The following is an 18,789-nucleotide window of genomic DNA, read 5'->3' on the forward strand; positions in this document are numbered from 1 at the left end:
TACTGTCTCCATTTGTCATATAAAACTCAAACTCAAAAATATTTGTTTCTTTATCTGTACAGTTGTTTTTGTGTTATAGACTAATTGAGAGTTTCTGCAACCATTTCAGATCGTGATGCTTTTATTTGGGAAGAACCTAATTAATAAATGTGGAAATTAAACTGTCTTAGTAAAAATAAGACTTTTCTCTGAAAAAGTTGTCAACTGTTTTCGGCCGAATATTTTTTTTTTTTTTTTGTAAGTAGGTAGGAACTTTTATTATGGAAAGCAGCCTGTAGCCGTGCAAACGGAAGTATGCATGTGTATATTTGAGCATGTACAGTTGAACGCGCTTGCCTGACACTATCTATCAGACAGAAGGCAGCTCTGGTGCGGTGGAAACATGCCGACTTTGTCCTTGCCTCTTTCAAGCCTGCTCAGAAATAAAGAGAGTTTTAAGAGACTGAGCACGCACTTTAAGTATCTGCACACTAGAAGCGGTACATGGTCGGTCAACAGCAGCACTCCATGGACCAGACGCTCCTGGGGACCTAAATGTGCTCTCGTGTCCCGGAGGCAGGGTCCCCTGGGACAACTGACAGCAGGGAACATGTGCACCAGCTCCAGTGACGACAAGACCAGCTGGCTCTGGTCTGTTTACAATGAAACCAAACAGCGAACGCTAGGTTAGTTAGTATACATGTTATAGAAATGCCTGTTTCCACTTTCCTCTTAAGATCATGATCTGGCAGAGGACCAGAAGGCTGTTTGGATGTTGTATATGAGCAATGCATAAATACAATTTTATTTTTTTATTCGTATTATATTTTACCGTATAGATTGTTAAAGTTTAGTTATTTATTGCAGTGATATGTGCTGGCCTCTGTATGCCATGATTGGAGATGTTAAATGACTATATAATGCATGCATTTATGTGTTTGCAAACCACATATATGAGAGAGAGAAAGAGAGAGAGAGCTGTTTTATTTATATGCTATTATAATATTTAATTTATTAGCTAATATTTTGAATGCACTTTTGTTCAGCTTTGAATTGATTTTTGTTTTGTTTACATTTTTCTTCTAATATTTGTTTTTTTTTTTTCAGCTTTAATTATTTTTAATAGTTTTAGTTTAGTAACAATAACAACGCTTGTCTTTACATGAAAACTATCCAAGATTTATATTAGCATGCAAAGAATTTCTTTTCATAATGAATGTCTCACTGCAGGTTAATCATTATTCATTGGAGTTCCTTTTGAATTTATTATTTTTTATTATATTTAAGCAAGCATAATAAAACTGTGAACTTAAAGGGTCAGTTATTTATTAACACACAAGTATGTTGTTTTTTCCACAGATTTAATTCCTGTGATATCAAGTAACTTTGTCAACCCAGACACCATCTTTGCCAATAATCAGATGAGTCTGCAGGACATTGAGATCTATGGCTTTGACTATGACTACACACTAGCTTTCTACTCAAGTCACCTTCACACACTCATTTTCAACATCGCCCGAGACATCCTCATCGAAGAACACAGGGTGACTGATCCAAGACTTTATACATTAAATATATATATATGTATATAGGCCTATTTACACAAACAAATTCTGTTATGTTAAATGATGTAATTTGTAATAATTATGAAATCTGTCAATATTTTCCAGAAATTACACACTTAAAACCAAGATATTTAAAAGATTTTCAGTAGTTTTAATAAATGAATGCCTTTGGAAACGATATTTTGTCTTTTTCTGTCCACATAACAGTATCCAGAGGGATTGAGGGAATATGATTACATCCCTAATTTTGTGATTCGTGGTCTGCACTATGATGTCCAAAAGGTGTGTTCAGTCCTGATCTAGAATTTTCTTGAGTTTTTTTTTCAATGCATAACTTGTCAATCTCATCCGTATTCTAGGCCTTACTGATGAAGATTGATGCCTTTCATTATATCCAGCGGGGTACTGTGTACAGGTAGAGTGCAACAAACATATATACTTTACTACTTTTATACATTATTATTAATCTCAAGATATGTTCGCTCATTGTAATGTCAATGTTTCCGTAGGGGTCTTAATCCTGTGCCAGAAAAGGAGGTCATTGCGATGTATGAGGGTTCCCACGTACCCCTGGAGATCATGAGTGACTTCTATGGCAAGGTCTGTGCGCTTGCTTTTGTCAATGGTTTGTTTGATATCTTAAAGGTGCGGTCACGCAAAACTCCCGTCCTGTAATGTTTCTTTTTGAGCATCTGCAAAGTTAGAAAGCACAAAGTCACTCTAAAAGAAGTTATTCTCTATATCAGTGCTGAACTCCCTGAAACGCCTTGATTGTAGTCTTGAGTTTTATTCCGGGAACGAACACGTCACAATATTCCTCATTTAAGGAATTCCCGCCTAAGGCATACGCAAAAAAAGGTAAGTAGTGTTGAAACTCACGATTATGGTAAGAGGCGTGACATTTTCAAAACGCGCTCAATGCTTTTGACCAATCACAACACACTGATCCAGCCGACCAATCAGAGCACATTGCGCTTTTCGGAAGGAGGGGCTTCATAGAGACCAAAACAAAACAGAGCGTTACTGACTAACTGAAAACCTATTCTAGTAGACCCCCAAAACAAAATCAAGACTTTGAAAAAGGGCATAAAAGTTCTCCTTTAACACAGCTCTTCTGTTCTCTCGTGCAGAGCTCTCACGGTCACACCATGAAGCAGTTCATGGATATCTTCTCCCTGCCAGAAATGACTCTACTGTCGTGTGTTAATGACTACTTCCTGAAGCACAACATCGACTACGAGCCTGTTCATCTTTATAAAGACGTCAAGGTATAGTCAAAAATCAAGATTTCCTTCACCGATATCAGTTTGTAAGGAGACGAAGTGCTGTCATATTTAGGGTACCACAAATGTCAGAAGGCTCAGACTCTCTTGAGCACATGTTGGATTAATACGGCTCCTGAAAGTGCTATTTAAGTTTGTATAGAGCAGCATGGAACGGTCTAATTTTAGAGGGAGCGTTTGGAAGCACCATCTGTGCCACGTGCCTGGAGAGAAGCAGTGTTACGGATGGACGGATGTCTTTTAGTGGATCTACAGATCAATTCAATCAATATGAGATGCACATCATTGCTTTTATGTTCAGTCCTCCCTCTTTATGCATTAACAAGTCTCAGAGGATTTATGACTGTCCCCAGATGAAATGAGCGAGAGCTTTCACAGGAGGTGTCTGGTAGTGCGTCAGGGCTTTGTGTGTTGCTTCAGTGCTGAATATTGATGTTACGTTGGCTTTGATATTCTGCATCTGGTGTGTTTCTCCACTCCCAGGAGGCCATTGGAGATGTCCATGTCAGAGGGATTATGTATCGAGCGGTAGAGGCTGATATCGGTAATTTAAGTAACATGTCTATTTGAGAGATCTGACCAAATTTCTCAAGCATCTTGTGACATATTCACACAAATTGTTCAATAATAATAATATCATTATAAATATGATTGATAAATATGTACTCTAATATACAGTGCAATGCATAAGTTAATACACCCATGCTAAAGTTGACTAAAAAGAGGAATAAAAAATCATATTTTGGAAATTGAACTTAATGCCTTAATTAAAAAAATTAGGAAAAATCCAACCTTTAAGGACACCAATTTTCTTTGTGAATGAATAATGTATCGTAAATAAATAAATGTTCTTCCTTAAAATACATGGTGCATAAGTGTGTACACCCCTATGTTAAATTCCCATAGAGGCAGGCAGATTTTTATTTTTAAGTATTTTTTTTAAATTAATTTTTAGGATACTATGCATCCTGATAAAGTTCCCTTGGCCTTTGGAATTAAAATAGCCCCACATCATCACATAGCCTTCACCATACCTAGAGATTGGCATGGTTTTATTTCAGTTAGCCTAAAAGCTAGTTTGATTTGCATTGAGAGATGATCTTATGGAAAGTACCCCATGCCAATCTCTAGGTATGGTGAATGCTATGTGATGATGTGGGGCTATTTTAATTCCAAAGGCCAAGGGAACTTTATCAGGATGCATAGTATCCTAATTTTTTTTTTTTTTTAATACTTAAAAATAAAAATCTGCCTGCCTCTATGGGAATTTAACATAGGGGTGTACTCACTTATGCACCATGTATTTTAAGGAAGAACATTTATTTATTTACGATACATTATTCATTCACAAAGAAAATTGGTGTCCTTAAAGGTTGGATTTTTCCTAATTTTTTAAATTAAGGCATTAAGTTCAATTTCCAAAATATGATTTTTTATTCCTCTTTTTAGTCAACTTTAGCATGGGTGTATTAACTTATGCATTGCACTGTACATATCTAAAAATTTGCGCTGTCAAATCAATTAATCTTGATTAATCACATCTAACATAAAAGTTTGTAAATATATGTATGTGTATATATATATATATATATATATATATATATATATATATATATATATATATATATATATATATATATATATATATATATATATATATATATACATACACTTGTATACATGCATACATGCATACATGCATACATGCATACATACATACATACATACATACACATACACACATATACACACACACACACAAGCTTTTATGTTAAATGTGATTAGTCACGATTAATGTATTTGATAATACATTTTATGAGTGCTGTCAAATCGATTAATCTAATAATATTCATAATAATAATTATTGTTATAAATAAATAAATAAAATTAATTATGGACAATATAAAAGTGTAATAATATATTGACCTGCTGTAATGAAATAAAATAATAAGAATAATATTATCATTATAAATACGACTGATAAATGATAGGCACTGTAATAAAAAAATAATAATAATACGTCCATAATCTATAGTAATAATAATAATAATAGCCGCAACAATATTTATAATTATTATTGTTATTAATACCTATTATGTACTGTTATACACAATATAAACGTGTAATAATAATTTAGTCTACAATAATGATGATGATGACATTATATTTTTTTATTAACAGTTAATATTATTGTGTTACTATTATAAATATGATTCTCAATTAATTCAATATAAGTACATTAGTACAATATAAAATGTAATATATGTGATATATAACGATCTACAATAATGAATTAACAATAACATTTATATTTAATTTATTTTATTATTATTATGGTAGTATTTAATATGATGTACATAATATGTACGCACTACTCCCTTGTTTTGTAATCATCAGTGCAAATGATACAATTTAGATTTACTTGTTATTCTTGTTTGTTCTTTTCTGCAGAAAAGTTCATCTGTTACGGTGAACAGACACACGCTGTTTTACAGAAGCTGTCTAAGATGGGCAAGAAGATGTTTTTGATAACCAACAGCCCTTTTGATTTTGTGTGAGTGCAACGAAGCTACTAAATTAAAAATAAACATCATTACACATAAATAAATGGATCATATGAGAGACACCCTATTACAAAGAATTTATACAAAGCCATTGTGACTAACCGCTTGTAACAAAATGCTCTTTTCAAATAAAATATCTTTTAATTTCCTTATTGTAGAGATCGAGGCATGAACTATATAGTTGGGAAAGACTGGCAGGACCTGTTTGATGTTGTCATAGTGCAGGCCGACAAGCCAGGCTTTTTCAACGACAGGAGGAAGTAAGTTCCAAAACCCCTAAGAAATCTCTGGCCAGGTCTGGCAGTGTTGCATCTCTTCTAAATCAAAGTCATTCTGACATTTTTCCCCGGTTTCTGAAGACCATTCAGACGAGTTACTGATAAAGGCGTGTTGTTATGGGACAGAATTCACCAACTGAAGAAAGGGCAGATCTATAAACAGGTGATCTTTCATGCCCCAGTGTTCAGCTGCCAGCTGTTTCTATTCAATGATGATGGTGGAATCTGATCTGTTCACTTTGTCTGCTTCCAGGGAAACTTGTACGAGTTTTTGCGGCTTACAGGATGGAGAGGCTCAAAGGTTTTGTACTTTGGAGATCACATTTACAGTGACCTTGCCGTAAGAATCAGATTCTGTCCTTTTCAACATATACACAAACATATTATTGTGCTTTGATTTGATAATAAGCATAAAAACACAGATATTAGGTATAAAAAAAAGATTACATTGAACCGTTTTATCAATTCTTTTAGTTTTGAATGAAATATACATAATTTTTATCTGCTGTTTTCATCACAATGCATTCAGAGGGTCGGCGGTAGTTCTGTCTTATTAATATTATTTGCAAGTCAGAATGCAAACATGTCTCAGCATGCCCTGTATAGATATCACACAGACAATGACTTGGTCTTCTGAAAGTATTGTTTTTGATTGTGTTTGATTTTGTAATGAAAATGATGTTGTGATGTGTGCAGGACCTGACCCTGAAACACGGTTGGAGAACAGGAGCTATCATTCCTGAGTTGCGTAAGGAGATCAAAATCATGAATACTGAAGAATACGTCCACACCATGACCTGGCTGCAGGCCCTGACCGGGCTTCTGGAACAAATGCAGGTCAGACCACCAGGGGGCGCTCTAAAGCAAACAAAAGGGGACGCTCTAAAACGGTGTTATTCAAATGGCGGGGCTTGGTTCCACCCGGACCGCGGGACATAATTGTGCCATTTTACCGTTTCTACAGATTAAAGATTAAAAACAACGAAGCTGTTCACACCACAAGCACTCAAGGTTGTTTATGGTAATGATCTTTCGGAGCTATATCTATAAGATTTTATCTAGAGCCAAAAGTGCTTCATTCAAGCCCTTTCTGCTCTGTGCGCGTTAGCTAAAAACGTAAAGCGTCACATTAAGAGCTGCAGACGCTGCAGTTATTTTAAGTAGATGACAGATGACTCTGACCGTTTTAAGGTGACATATTTTGCCCCTTTTCACAAGATGCAATATAAATCTATGGCGTCCCCAGAATGTGTCTGTGAAATTTCAGCTCAAAATACCCCCCAGATCATTTATTATAGCTTGTCAAATTTGCCCCTTTTGGGGTGTGAGCAAAAATGCGCTGTTTTTGTGTGTGTCCCTTTAAATGCAAATGAGCTGCTGCTCCCCGCGTCCATTCAGAAGACTGCCCCTTTACACTAGCTTAGTTCGGATACAATAATAAAACGCGTGAATATCACTCATCCATGTTTGATTTCTCATTTCATGAGCCCTTTAAGTGCATGTACATTTTGAGAACTGCTGAAGATTACATTTAACAATGTTATTAATACTTATTGTTTTTAAAGTTAACTTTGTTTTACCATTAGATGAGTGCAAAGGTAATCTATAGCGTAAATAAGCATGCAAATGTCCAATATTGACCAAGCATTTTTATGTGGCAGGTGCACCAGGACCCCGCGTCACAAACTGTGATCCAGCAGTGGATCAGTGAAAGAGAGGATATGATGTAACTAATCTCAAATTAATCTTTATATTTTTTCTATATTTAGACCAGTGTTATTTTAGTTTTCATTCATATTTACAGTTAGTTTTTATTCTTATATTATCTGTTTTCATATTAAATTTAGTCTAGCTTTAATAATGTTGCTGTTTTTATTAGTTTTTGTTTTTTAAAACATGTTTATATAAAAATATATATTTCAGTTTTAGTTATTTTAGTACATCAAGTTAAATGGAAATGAGAAATGTTGCATTGGCAACTTGCTGAAATTAAAATAAGCTTACGTTTTTCAATTTTCAATTAACTTTTTTTTAAAGTTTTAAAGTTGTTTTAATGGTTTTGATTTTAGTTTTAGTTAAATATAATAATACAGACACACATTTCGGTTCATTTCGAGGAATGTGGCGTTTAAAATCATTCATTACACAGTATTATTTCTCTTCTAACTAATGTATAGGAAATATTGATGGCATAGAGAAAATGATACACTGTAGATGAACTTAGTTTCTTCAAGCATAATGACTTGTATTTTATTTTTCAAATTGAGCTTGAAATGGGCAATTCTTCAAAATAATTTGTTGTTAACAGGTTACGGACCAAAGACATCTTCAACGGCAAGTTCGGGAGTCTTTTTCGCACGTACCACAACCCGACCTACTTCTCGCGCCGTCTTTCCCGCTTCGCCGACATCTACATGGCGTCCCTCAGCTGTCTGCTGAACTACGACCTCCAGCACACCTTCTACCCCCGACGCACACCCCTCCAGCACGAGTCCCCTATCTGGCCCGAGCAGACCAGCTTCCAGAGCCACAGGACAACCACCGGATCCCAGGGAGAGACTTAAAGACAAAGGCCACAGAACAGCCACGGTTAGATGTTATATCTCTTCCATCAGATTCAGCTTGAGTCGCTTCAGATAATATCATTCTAGTGTAGATCTGCGCTGTGGATGTCTGCCAATACCTTCATTTTATATGTAACCTTTCTTGTAAAATGGATGACAATGGAGTTTACATGGATAAGAGAGTACTTGAGGAACTTCATGCTGTTTTAATGTGCCTCGGAGAGATTTTATTTTTACATTTTGTAAGTCTTTCTTTCATCATTGGCCTTCATGAATCCATCTCCATTAAGCTTATTGAAAGACTAAAGGAGTGGATACTTGACACAATCAAACATGCTTTATCAAAGTGAATGTACATATTGAAGGGTTAAAGTTGATTCGGAGCTGAACCTGGTTTCAGATAGCTAATGAAGAACAAAAGAGAAACTCTCAGGAAGACAGACCTGTATTCATCTTGAAATGATCATAAAAATAAGTTCAGTGTTTAATGTTTTAAAAGCCTTACATACTGTGTTTTAGCAATATATGATGATAATATACAATGGGCTTCAAAAGTGTGAGACCACTAGTGAAAAAATACACTACCACTCAAAACTATGGGGTCAGCGAGAATACACTGATCAAAAGTGACAGGCATTTATAATGTTACAAGAGATTTCTATTTCAAATAATTGAATACATTTTACTCCTCAATAATCACTGATGAACATTCAGCTTTGCCTTCACAGGAATAAATACATTTTTTAAATATATTAAAATAAAAAATTGATTTTAATTGCTGGTAATATTATTTTCTTATCAAATAAATGCAGTGAGACTTTTTCAAAAACATTAAAATATCTGGCCAACCTCAAACCTTTTGATCGGAATTTGATTTTATTACAGATTATATTAAGTATAACAATTAGAGTGAAAAGTTTAACTGAATTTTTATTATAAACTTTTCAGATTTAAATTCAAATTTTCAATGTGGTTTCAGATTTTTGCTCCCTCCTGTATGTTTTTGTCAAATGTTGGCATAACTGTTTAGAAATCAACATTTATAGCAGAATAAAATATAAACAGTTGCTGTACGATGAGAGTTCGCATGACTCTTAAAGTGAAGGAGCGTATTGTACTGCTTTATTTTGCATAATCGCCTGTAAGGCATTCTTTCTGACATGGTAAATATATATTTTTGACTTTTAAAAATACGTTCAGTATACTGAACTTGGTATTGTATGAATGTTTGCATCACATTTTGAATACGCACACTAATTTTTTTGTCTGCTTAAACTTTCTTTTTGATACTGAAGGAAGTCAGAACCTGTCATTAATTTGACATTGTTCAAATGTGTTCATCTTTAATAGAAGTGTATTTTATTTGGGATATTTATTATAAATGGAAACAAATTAATCATTGTTTTGTCTTTTTTTATTGTTTTATGCTTTTGGTAGTACAATGCAAAGTATACTGTCTATATATAATTATCTTAAAACAAAATCTCAGCAGGCATCTCCAATTTTATTTTCTAAGCCTGCTTTTATTAATAAGATTATTAAGCTGGCAAAGAGTAATTTGACAAATGGCCTTTTAACAATTGGATATGGTGACCAGATGCTTCAGATTACTTTTTGTAATCAATTGGCCGTAGCCAATATCTGATCTCATTCTTTAAAGCCGATAATATGATGGTCTGACCGGCTCGGAACAAAACCCACTGCCGTCACACAGTCTCCAGAGCTCATTCAATCATGGAGAGCATCACGACTACAGATTTGGCCATGACGGTACAACCTACTATTTTTCCACGCGTGGGCTACAGCATACTTTCATACCTCATGTTCATAAACACTCTACTTTCTGTGTTTAATAACTTGTTGGTAATTGCCGTAATGCTGAAGAACATGCATTTTCTCAATGCGATGAACGTCATCATTCTCAGCCTGGCTGTGTCAGATCTTATGATTGCCACCTGTGGCTCTGCGATCGTCACCATCACAAATTATGAAGGGTCTTTCTTTTTAGGCCATGCATTCTGTGTTTTTCAAGGATTTGCTGTGAACTACTTTGGTGAGTACTGATTAAAAGGTTATTTTATTTGTTTTATGTTATATAATGCGTCCCCAAATATGTTGATGCCCTTCTGAGTGTCTGAGGATTTTTTTTTTTTTCATGGAGAGGATATAATTTTTTTCCATGTATATTCTGTATATTTTCATGTGTAAAGACCCATTAATATAAAAGCCAATTATTTAATGTTATATTTAAAATGTATAATAAGAATAATATAAATATGCAATATTTTTAGCATTAGACATTTAATATTAATATTATAAGAATTTATATTATTCACACATTTTGAATGGGTCTTTACACATGAAAATATAAAATGTGTGAGGAAAATAACAAGTATTTAAAATATTGAATAATAATTAATGTTTTAAAAAAATTACAAATATTAAATATTATATGAATATTAAATGTTTAAAACTAAAAAATTACATAGCCTACTTATAATATTAATGATATATTTTAAATATAACATTGAATAATTGCATTTTATAGCAAAGCTATTTCATGTGTAAAAACCCATTTAAAATTTGTAAATAATATTGATATTAAATATTTATACATATTACATTATGTATTAATATGATGCATTTTAAATATAAAATGTAATAATTGGCTTTTGTTTTAAGGCTATTATATATTCATATGTAAAGACCCATTTAAAATGTATGAGAAAAATATTAAGTATTTAAAATTTTATTATAAATATTTTTTAAATGTCATTTATAAATATAACATTTTTATAATGTTACATGCTTACACTACAATATTAAATGTATATTAATATTATATAATTTAAAGATAAAATTAAATAATTTACTTTTGTATTAAGGCTATTATATTTTCATGTGTAAATACCCATTTAAAATGTGTGAGAAAAATATTAAGTATTTAATAATAGTTTATAATAGTATTTTAAATCTTTTTTTAAACAATGGCATTTTTTAAATATTAAATCATTATAATATTAAATGTTTAATACTCAAAATATTTAATACTTTAATACTAAATAACATTATATATAGGATAACATTAAATAATTGTCATTTATATTAAGGCTGTTATATTTTCATGTGTAAAGATATATAATATAGTATAAACAGTATTTATAAACATTTATTAAAAATAAAAAGTAATTATAAAAAATATTTTTTTAAAGACAAATATTTTTTAAAGACAAGGGCTATTATATTTATAATAATTGGCTACTGTTTTTATATTATCTGTACTAAATGATTAAAACCTTATCTGTAAAATATGATAAAATAGTGATTAATCTCATAATTCCTGACCAGTTTTGAGTAAGCTGAATAAGCATGAAAGAAACTGTTATATATAAATACTGCATAAAAAAAAGTCAATAAAATGTATGTTAATGTCTTATTTTCTAGGCCTGGTTTCATTATGCACTCTCACACTACTGGCATACGAGCGGTACAATATAGTCTGCAAACCCATGGCAGGCTTCAAGCTGAACGTCTGCAGGAGCTGCCAGGGCCTGGCGCTGGTCTGGCTCTATTGCCTCTTCTGGGCCATCGCTCCACTGCTGGGCTGGAGCTCGTACGGGCCCGAGGGCGTCCAGACGTCCTGCTCATTGGGCTGGGAGGAGAGATCCTGGACAAACTACAGTTACCTCATCGCCTACACGCTTATGTGCTTCATATTACCCACTGCTGTCATTATATACTGCTACAGCAACGTCCTTGTGTCCATGAGGAAGGTAGGCGGCTCGCTCTTAGTTCATAGTCAATGATTCACTCATAAAAACTTCACTTGTTTCATTACTGGATCTCTGTAAAAAAAAAAAAAAAAAGATCAATAAGTTATGACAACATATGTTTTTACATTGCTTTAACTTGTCAAAATAACTTTTGTGTTATACAAGATTCAACAAAAATTTTAAAGTCATTTAAAGGGATAGTTCAGTGAAGCGATGCGTTTGTGTAAGAAAAATATTCATATTTAAAACTTAAAAAAGTATTATAAAGTAAAAAAAGCTTCCGGCCAAACAAACATATGGATTCAACTTAAGTCTAAGCACAACTTATGCGAGTAATGCAATGCACTGCTGATATTTGCTCTAGGCCATTACGCTCCACGTACTTCCGACATCACAAGTTGCGTAAGTTGCGCTTTGGGCGTAAGTAGACAGCGTTTGGCTGGAAACTATAATTTTACTTTGTAATGTGTTAAATATTAATATTTTTCTTACATAAACGCATGGCTTCACTTCAGAAGGCCTTTATTAACCCTTAACTTGAGGGTGAGTAAATCAGGGGCTAATTTAAATTTTTGGGTGAACTATCCCTTTAAGTTGAAATGACTTAAACATCCAAGTTGATTGTACTTAAAAATTCAAGGCAGGAACTTTTTTTTTTTTTTTTTTTTTTAGTGATTCATCTCTTGAATGAATATTTTGATTTTGTCACCACATACTGATGTAACTATGTAATTGATATACAGTCTTTATTTGAAGTCTCAAGCTACTTTCAAAAGGTGATTTACGCTATTGTGATCGCTACCGTAGACATCCGTGTTTATATCAAAACTATGATCTTTTATCCTAGTACTTCTCATATCACTGCAAATGACACTCCATCATTTCAGATCAACAAAAGCATTGAACTTCAAGGAGGAAAAAAATGCTTGGAGGACAACGAGCATGCGGCACGGATGGTCCTGGCCATGATCGTCGCCTTCTTCATCTGCTGGTTGCCTTACACCGCCATCTCTGTGGTTGTGGTTGTGAATCCAGAGATCTACATCCCACCTCTGGTCGCCACCATGCCAATGTACTTCGCCAAAACCAGCCCGGTCTACAATCCCATCATCTACTTCCTTACTAACAAACAGGTCTGTTTCATGTGCCAGCATCATCTTCGACAGAATGCATTGGTATTTATATACAGGGCACACTGTGCAACGAAACGCTCCAGTCATTCTCTGAAATGTGTTTGTCCAGTTCCGAGAGTCCTCTCTGGAAATCCTGTCCTGTGGTCGATACATCCCTCGTGACACTGCTGGTGTAATGATGAGCCAAAGCAGGGTTACTCCAGTCTGATCTGAGGTCTGTCAATGTGAATCATTGTGTATTACAATTGTAAAATTATATACGTTTAAATGACAAAAATCCAAGTTGATTGTACTTAAAAATTGAAGGCAGCAACTTTTTTTTACAGTGTATACACACATGCCAAAATGCTATAAAAATGCAGAGCAATAACATAAGGTTAAAAGTGAGCATCTTAATCTCATAATTAGAGTGTAAAACCTTTCCCAAATTAATCTCCTCAAAATAAGATTACTGATGTGATCACTATGACAATAAGAGCATAGACTACAGCCTTAATTAGAGACCAGTGCTTATTATGACTATTCTCTATTCAAAATAACGACTCACTTCTCTTAACCCGGTTCAAACGTTTAGACCTTTAAGAAATCAACAAATGAATAAAAGCTTTAAAGAGCAGAAATAAAGGGCAAAATAATAAAAATCAGCGTTTGTGCTGTAATTGGCATTGTTCCGGTCTGGAGATGACACATGGAACCAGCAAACTGCCTAAAGCAAAAGCATCCCTGGTGACCATCAGCCCTGCAGGGTGTTAATTGAAAAACGCAAACAAATGGAGAACCATGGTAATGATGAGGGTTAAAATAAAGGGCTTTATTAGCTACTACATGCTCTCAAAAAGCAAGAGACAAGAGATGGAGTAAAACTAAGGTGCAACTTTGTTCATAGAAATCGATATGTGATCTAAAAAGACATGGAATTAGCTGTTATTTGACTGGAGATGAGAAGTAATTCCACCGTTGTTTGGGGACAAGTCAACAACACATGGCAAGACACTATAGAGGTTGCATTTGTGGCTGCCAATTGTCTAGTTTTGCTGGTGACTTTACACGTAGGAATTCTCGCCAACTTGTTCGTGGCGTGGGCCGTGCACCACCAGAAGTCTCTCCAGACGTCCAACAACGCGCTCCTGGTGAATCTGGCCGTCATTGACTTCCTGCGATGCGCCGTTGACTGCCCGTTGCTCCTCAGCATTGTTTTGAGCGCTCGCGACGCGGCGCGAGACCTCGGACTGCTTTTCTGCAGCGCGCAGATCGCGTCGTTTTCTCTCATTTGTTGCGTGCAGTTGCTCACGCTGGCGTGCATCAGCGCCGAGCGATATCAAGCCATTGCGCATCCGTTTAAAAGCGCCGAGAGCAGAAAACGGGTAACGGTGTGGATTCTCTTGACCTGGCTGGCTCCGATCTCCATATCGGTCATTTGCGTGATATTTGCGAAAGACTCGCCGGTGTACGTAAGATGCAGAGGCTTGCGGATGGAGACTTTTGACTCTTACGACACGTTTGGACTTTATATTTTGACTCCCGTCTGGTGCGTTTGTTTGACGGTCATTGTTGGATTCTACGGCCGCATTTTCCTGTTGGTAAGAGCGCACGGTCGGAAAATATTCGATAAGGGTTCGCTTCCACCACCTGGTAAGAAGAAAGAAGATAAAAAGCAAAAACAGGAGGAAACAAAGAATAGTATTAAAAATGAGACAGGAAATACACAGACAATCGATACTGGTCATTTAAAACCCAATGAAAAAGAGCCATCTGAAGAAAATATCCAACAATATTTACATCCAACATCTGAGGAACTTCCCACAACAACTGTGACTGACTATTTAAATATAAACGAACCAGAGACTGTGACTGAAAAATCCATGAATGAACTTACCAATGAAACACTACAGGTCCTAGAAGGTATTGTGGAACCAAACGACCACCAAGATACTTCTCCATCGGCCAATGAAGAAGTTGGTGCTGTAGAGTCAAGCAAGGTTACTGATGGAGAAGTTTCTGGAGGGTCAACTAATGGAGAAGAGGGTGATGAAGACCCAATTGACCATCGAGATACAACTTCAGAAACTTCTCCATCAACTAATGAAGATGGTACTGTTGAGACAAGCGCTTCACAAGATATTACTGAATCTTCTCCAGCATCAGGAAATGGAGAAGGCGCTGAAGAGCAAAGCGCTCCTCAAGAAACCGCTTCAGAAACGTCTCCAGCATCAACCGGAGAAACCACAGCTGCTCCACAGGAGGAGGAGGAGGAGGAGGTGGTGGGTGCTGTCTGTATGATGCCGTCTCTCGCTCAGAGAGAAAGAGGAAACGCCAAGAAGGAGAGCAAACTGGCCAAGCGCTCCGGATACATCATTTTCACATTCCTCATATTTTGGATCCCGCTAATTGCGACAGTGGTCTTGAATCACTTCTATTACCGAGATGGCAATCTAACAGTGAGTTGAGTTGCGGATAATATAATGAATTTGTCTCACAATTTAAATGACAGCACACTTATTACATGAGAAAACTGCGTTAACCTACTCCTTGAAGGAGGCATTTATTCATAACTCTTTTCATTCATACTGCAAAAAATAAATGAAAAAATTTAAATCAATATTAAAGATTCAAGATTTTGCATTGAAATGTAAACCTGCACTGTAAAAAAATTATATGATCAATACGTTATGACAAATGTTTTTACATGGCTTTAACTCATCAAAATAAGTTAAGGAATTTTCAATTTCAAGTTATACAAGATTCAACTTATTTCATTCATCATGTAATTTAAGTTGAAATGACTTAAACATGCAAGTTGACTGTACTTAAAGTAATAAATTGTAATTAAATACAAATAAACAGTAGATTTAAAAAAGTAATAATACTAAACAAAATAGCAGTAAGGCAGTCAGTAGTCAATACAGATATAATAATAACAAATAGTTTTTTTCTTATTTTAAGTGTAAACCCTTTATAGATTTTATGCTTATAACAAATAAATAAAATAAATAAATAATAATTATGGAAGATATGAGTGTTCAGATGTTTATTCTAGAAAATAATACTGATTTTATTTATTTATTTAGAAGTGCATTGACCATACTGCCAAGTTTAATGGGTATCATCCAGTATAACACAGTTATTAATGTGTTTCAGGTGGATGTTTTTCGGGAGCTGGAGATTTTAACAGTGTCTTTGGTCAGCATGACATCCCTCACTAACCCCATCATCTACGCAGCGGTCAACCCTCAGTTCCGCACAGAATTTCACAATCTGAAGACGAAATGGAAAGCATTTTTTATACATTCATAGAGTTTTATACACTTTTGACTTTTACTTGTGGGGTCATCAGAGCTTTGAACAACACTATGCCAAACACTTCTGTCTGATGTTGACTGATTAGTCGCGTTTATCTGCTGTTGTGTTGTCCTGTGCCTTTAGCCACAAACTGAATTAGGTGATGCTTTCCTAAAGCTTAAGATATGCTAAACCTGTCCATTGAATGAAATAAGACACCTTAATGCTTTTAAGTAATATTTATAAGCATCTGCATTTTGGCACCTTTAAAATCCAGTACATTCTAGTAGATTATTATTTTATGAAAACATTTTCAGGTTTAACCTTTTAAAAAATTTTGCATACTTGTTTCTTTCAAAATTTGAGCTTGAGCAATATCTGTGATTGCTACTCACAAATAAAATGTGAAATCCAGCATTTATAATGTATAATCTTGTACATCAATTGTTCCCCCAGAAAAATCCAAACACTGATTTTGTTTATTTTAATGTTTTTATTTAATTTAATTTAATTTAATCAACCTCTTCAAGGCAACATTATGCGACAGATTGTTCCACACACTTACTCCAGAGATTTATCCTAAACTTCATCTATTTTAAAATATAGAAAATAAGACAAGTTGTTAAAATAATTATATCACAAATATACTTTTTAGACTTCTGTTTAAAAAGACATTATCTAGAGACTAATTTTGATGGCTCCAGTAATTGCAGCACTTCTGACTACCAAAGCTGTGCAGCAGCATTTGTTGCAAAAATGTACTCCTCTTCAAATTGTACCCTGACCAATGTGCAAAGAAGCATCACATGCACAAAAGAACTACTCTGTGAAACCCTGGACTGTTTGCAAGAGAGAACCACATCTCTGCTTAATCGTTACTCTATATACCCAATGATGAATTGCAGACTTTGATGAAAGATTTTGAAAGAGGACGAAATATGTTTGAGGAAGTTGATACCCCCTACAAAATGACCAAGTATTTTGCTGAAAACCACTAATATATGATATATGAACCACTAATATAGATATCAAGCCAACAGAAATCTTCTTTGGAAACAGAGGTGACACTGCAAGAAAGCAAGGTAAATTAACTCAAGTGTTAATAGCAGATACATGTCAATACATATCTATTATTGATACCCTGAAGCAAGGCTATTCAATTGGCGGCCCGCCAATCATCTCCATCCGGCCCGACGGCACCAACCTCCCTCCTCCTCTTTTCCTGGCGGTGCGGCTAATTTAGTTTGATACTCGCTCCGATTAACCTGAGAAACGTTTTACGTGCGAATATTTCAGCAGTTAATGTGTCCCGAATTTATGTCGACTGAACCAGCAGCGATACCAATCATTCGTGAATGAATCATTCTTTTGGTTCGATTCTTTCTAAACGCGCTTGCATAATGGTCTAAAACTATTCGGATTCATTCGGACCGCTCTGTCACTGAATCATCTGAAGCGGTTTATCGGTCAGTAGTCAGTGGCGGATTTAGCAAATTGGGGGCCCAAGGCGAAAGTATGTATGGGCCCCCCCCATTCGATCTTTAAAAGAGAACGAAATTTTTTTTTACAGACTGAATGGTGGATAGGCAGGTAAAGCTAATCTACAGGGAAGTAAAGGTTGGAGAGGAAAAAAAAAACTTTCCCTTTAAAGCATACATTTTCTTTAATCCAAAAAGCAGAGAACACACAAAGTGTAGCACTACACAAACTAATAGTCACAATGGCACCCAAGACGGTTTCAGATAACACCAGAACAATCTAGCATCACAATACGTGTATTGTGAAAGTCGGGGGTGTATGTGTAGAGACGGATAACCATGAAGGCATGAACTGGACATATTAACTACTACTTCAACGTTTCAACGTATTTCTTAATAATATTAATACAATTTACCATGCTTTTGAAGCGTTCATGATGATAAGATGCTTTTTTTTTTTTGAGGTTGGTTGGGGGCCCCCTACTACGACTGCTGGTGGGGGCCCCAAGCAGCCGCCTACCTACCGCCACTGAGTACAGTAGAGGTGATGATACACAGGGCAACTTTTTGAGCAATGTTACTGGGCAATATTGCCGTCAACGGGCAACCAGATGAGACACAGGGCCCACGACCGATCTAAATGATCCAGATAGAAATGTATTGCCAATTTTCAATGGGAAAGTGCCCAAGCAACAATCGCTCGGCAAGATTGCCCAGCAACATTGCTCAAAAAGTTGCCCTGTGTATCATCACCTTAACAACAAATAGCGCTGTTTTCAGTTGTTTCAACCCTATGGTTTCAACACGGCCCAGCACGGAGTTGCGTTTACTCCCGATCCCGGACACTAGTATTAAAGGAGACATATCATGCTTTTAAATTGTTCCTTTTTACA

General features: G+C 35.2%; 2 protein-coding genes across 3 annotated transcripts; both read left to right on the plus strand.

The window, feature by feature from the left end:
• The first annotated feature begins 141 nt into the window (after positions 1–141).
• nt5dc3 (5'-nucleotidase domain containing 3) lies at positions 142–9,629 on the plus strand. Its single transcript, XM_084094859.1, has 14 exons — positions 142–665; positions 1,339–1,523; positions 1,752–1,826; positions 1,904–1,959; positions 2,054–2,144; positions 2,675–2,812; positions 3,311–3,371; positions 5,279–5,381; positions 5,550–5,651; positions 5,751–5,832; positions 5,923–6,009; positions 6,366–6,506; positions 7,331–7,395; positions 7,978–9,629. The coding sequence occupies exons 1-14, from the start codon at positions 383–385 to the stop codon at positions 8,231–8,233; spliced, it is 1,725 nt and encodes a 574-aa protein (XP_083950985.1). The 5' UTR covers positions 142–382; the 3' UTR covers positions 8,234–9,629.
• Positions 9,630–9,807: 178 nt separating this feature from the next.
• Positions 9,808–16,833, plus strand: parietopsin. 2 transcript variants are annotated; one of them, XM_084094440.1, is made up of 5 exons: positions 9,808–10,286; positions 11,678–12,006; positions 12,894–13,139; positions 13,249–13,353; positions 16,278–16,380. In XM_084094440.1, exons 1-4 carry the CDS (start codon positions 9,968–9,970, stop codon positions 13,345–13,347), a joined length of 993 nt encoding a protein of 330 aa, XP_083950566.1. In that variant the 5' UTR covers positions 9,808–9,967; the 3' UTR covers positions 13,348–13,353; positions 16,278–16,380. The 2 variants fall into 2 exon arrangements, with proteins under 2 accessions (XP_083950566.1, XP_083950565.1); XM_084094439.1 differs by lacking the exons at positions 9,808–10,286; positions 11,678–12,006; positions 12,894–13,139; positions 13,249–13,353 and adding an exon at positions 14,022–15,577 and having other exon boundaries at positions 16,278–16,833.
• The last annotated feature ends 1,956 nt before the right edge of the window (positions 16,834–18,789 follow it).

The sequence above is a fragment of the Abramis brama genome (assembly GCF_963993115.1).
Source record: "Abramis brama genome assembly, chromosome: 20".
Classification (NCBI taxonomy): Eukaryota; Metazoa; Chordata; class Actinopteri; order Cypriniformes; family Leuciscidae; genus Abramis; species Abramis brama.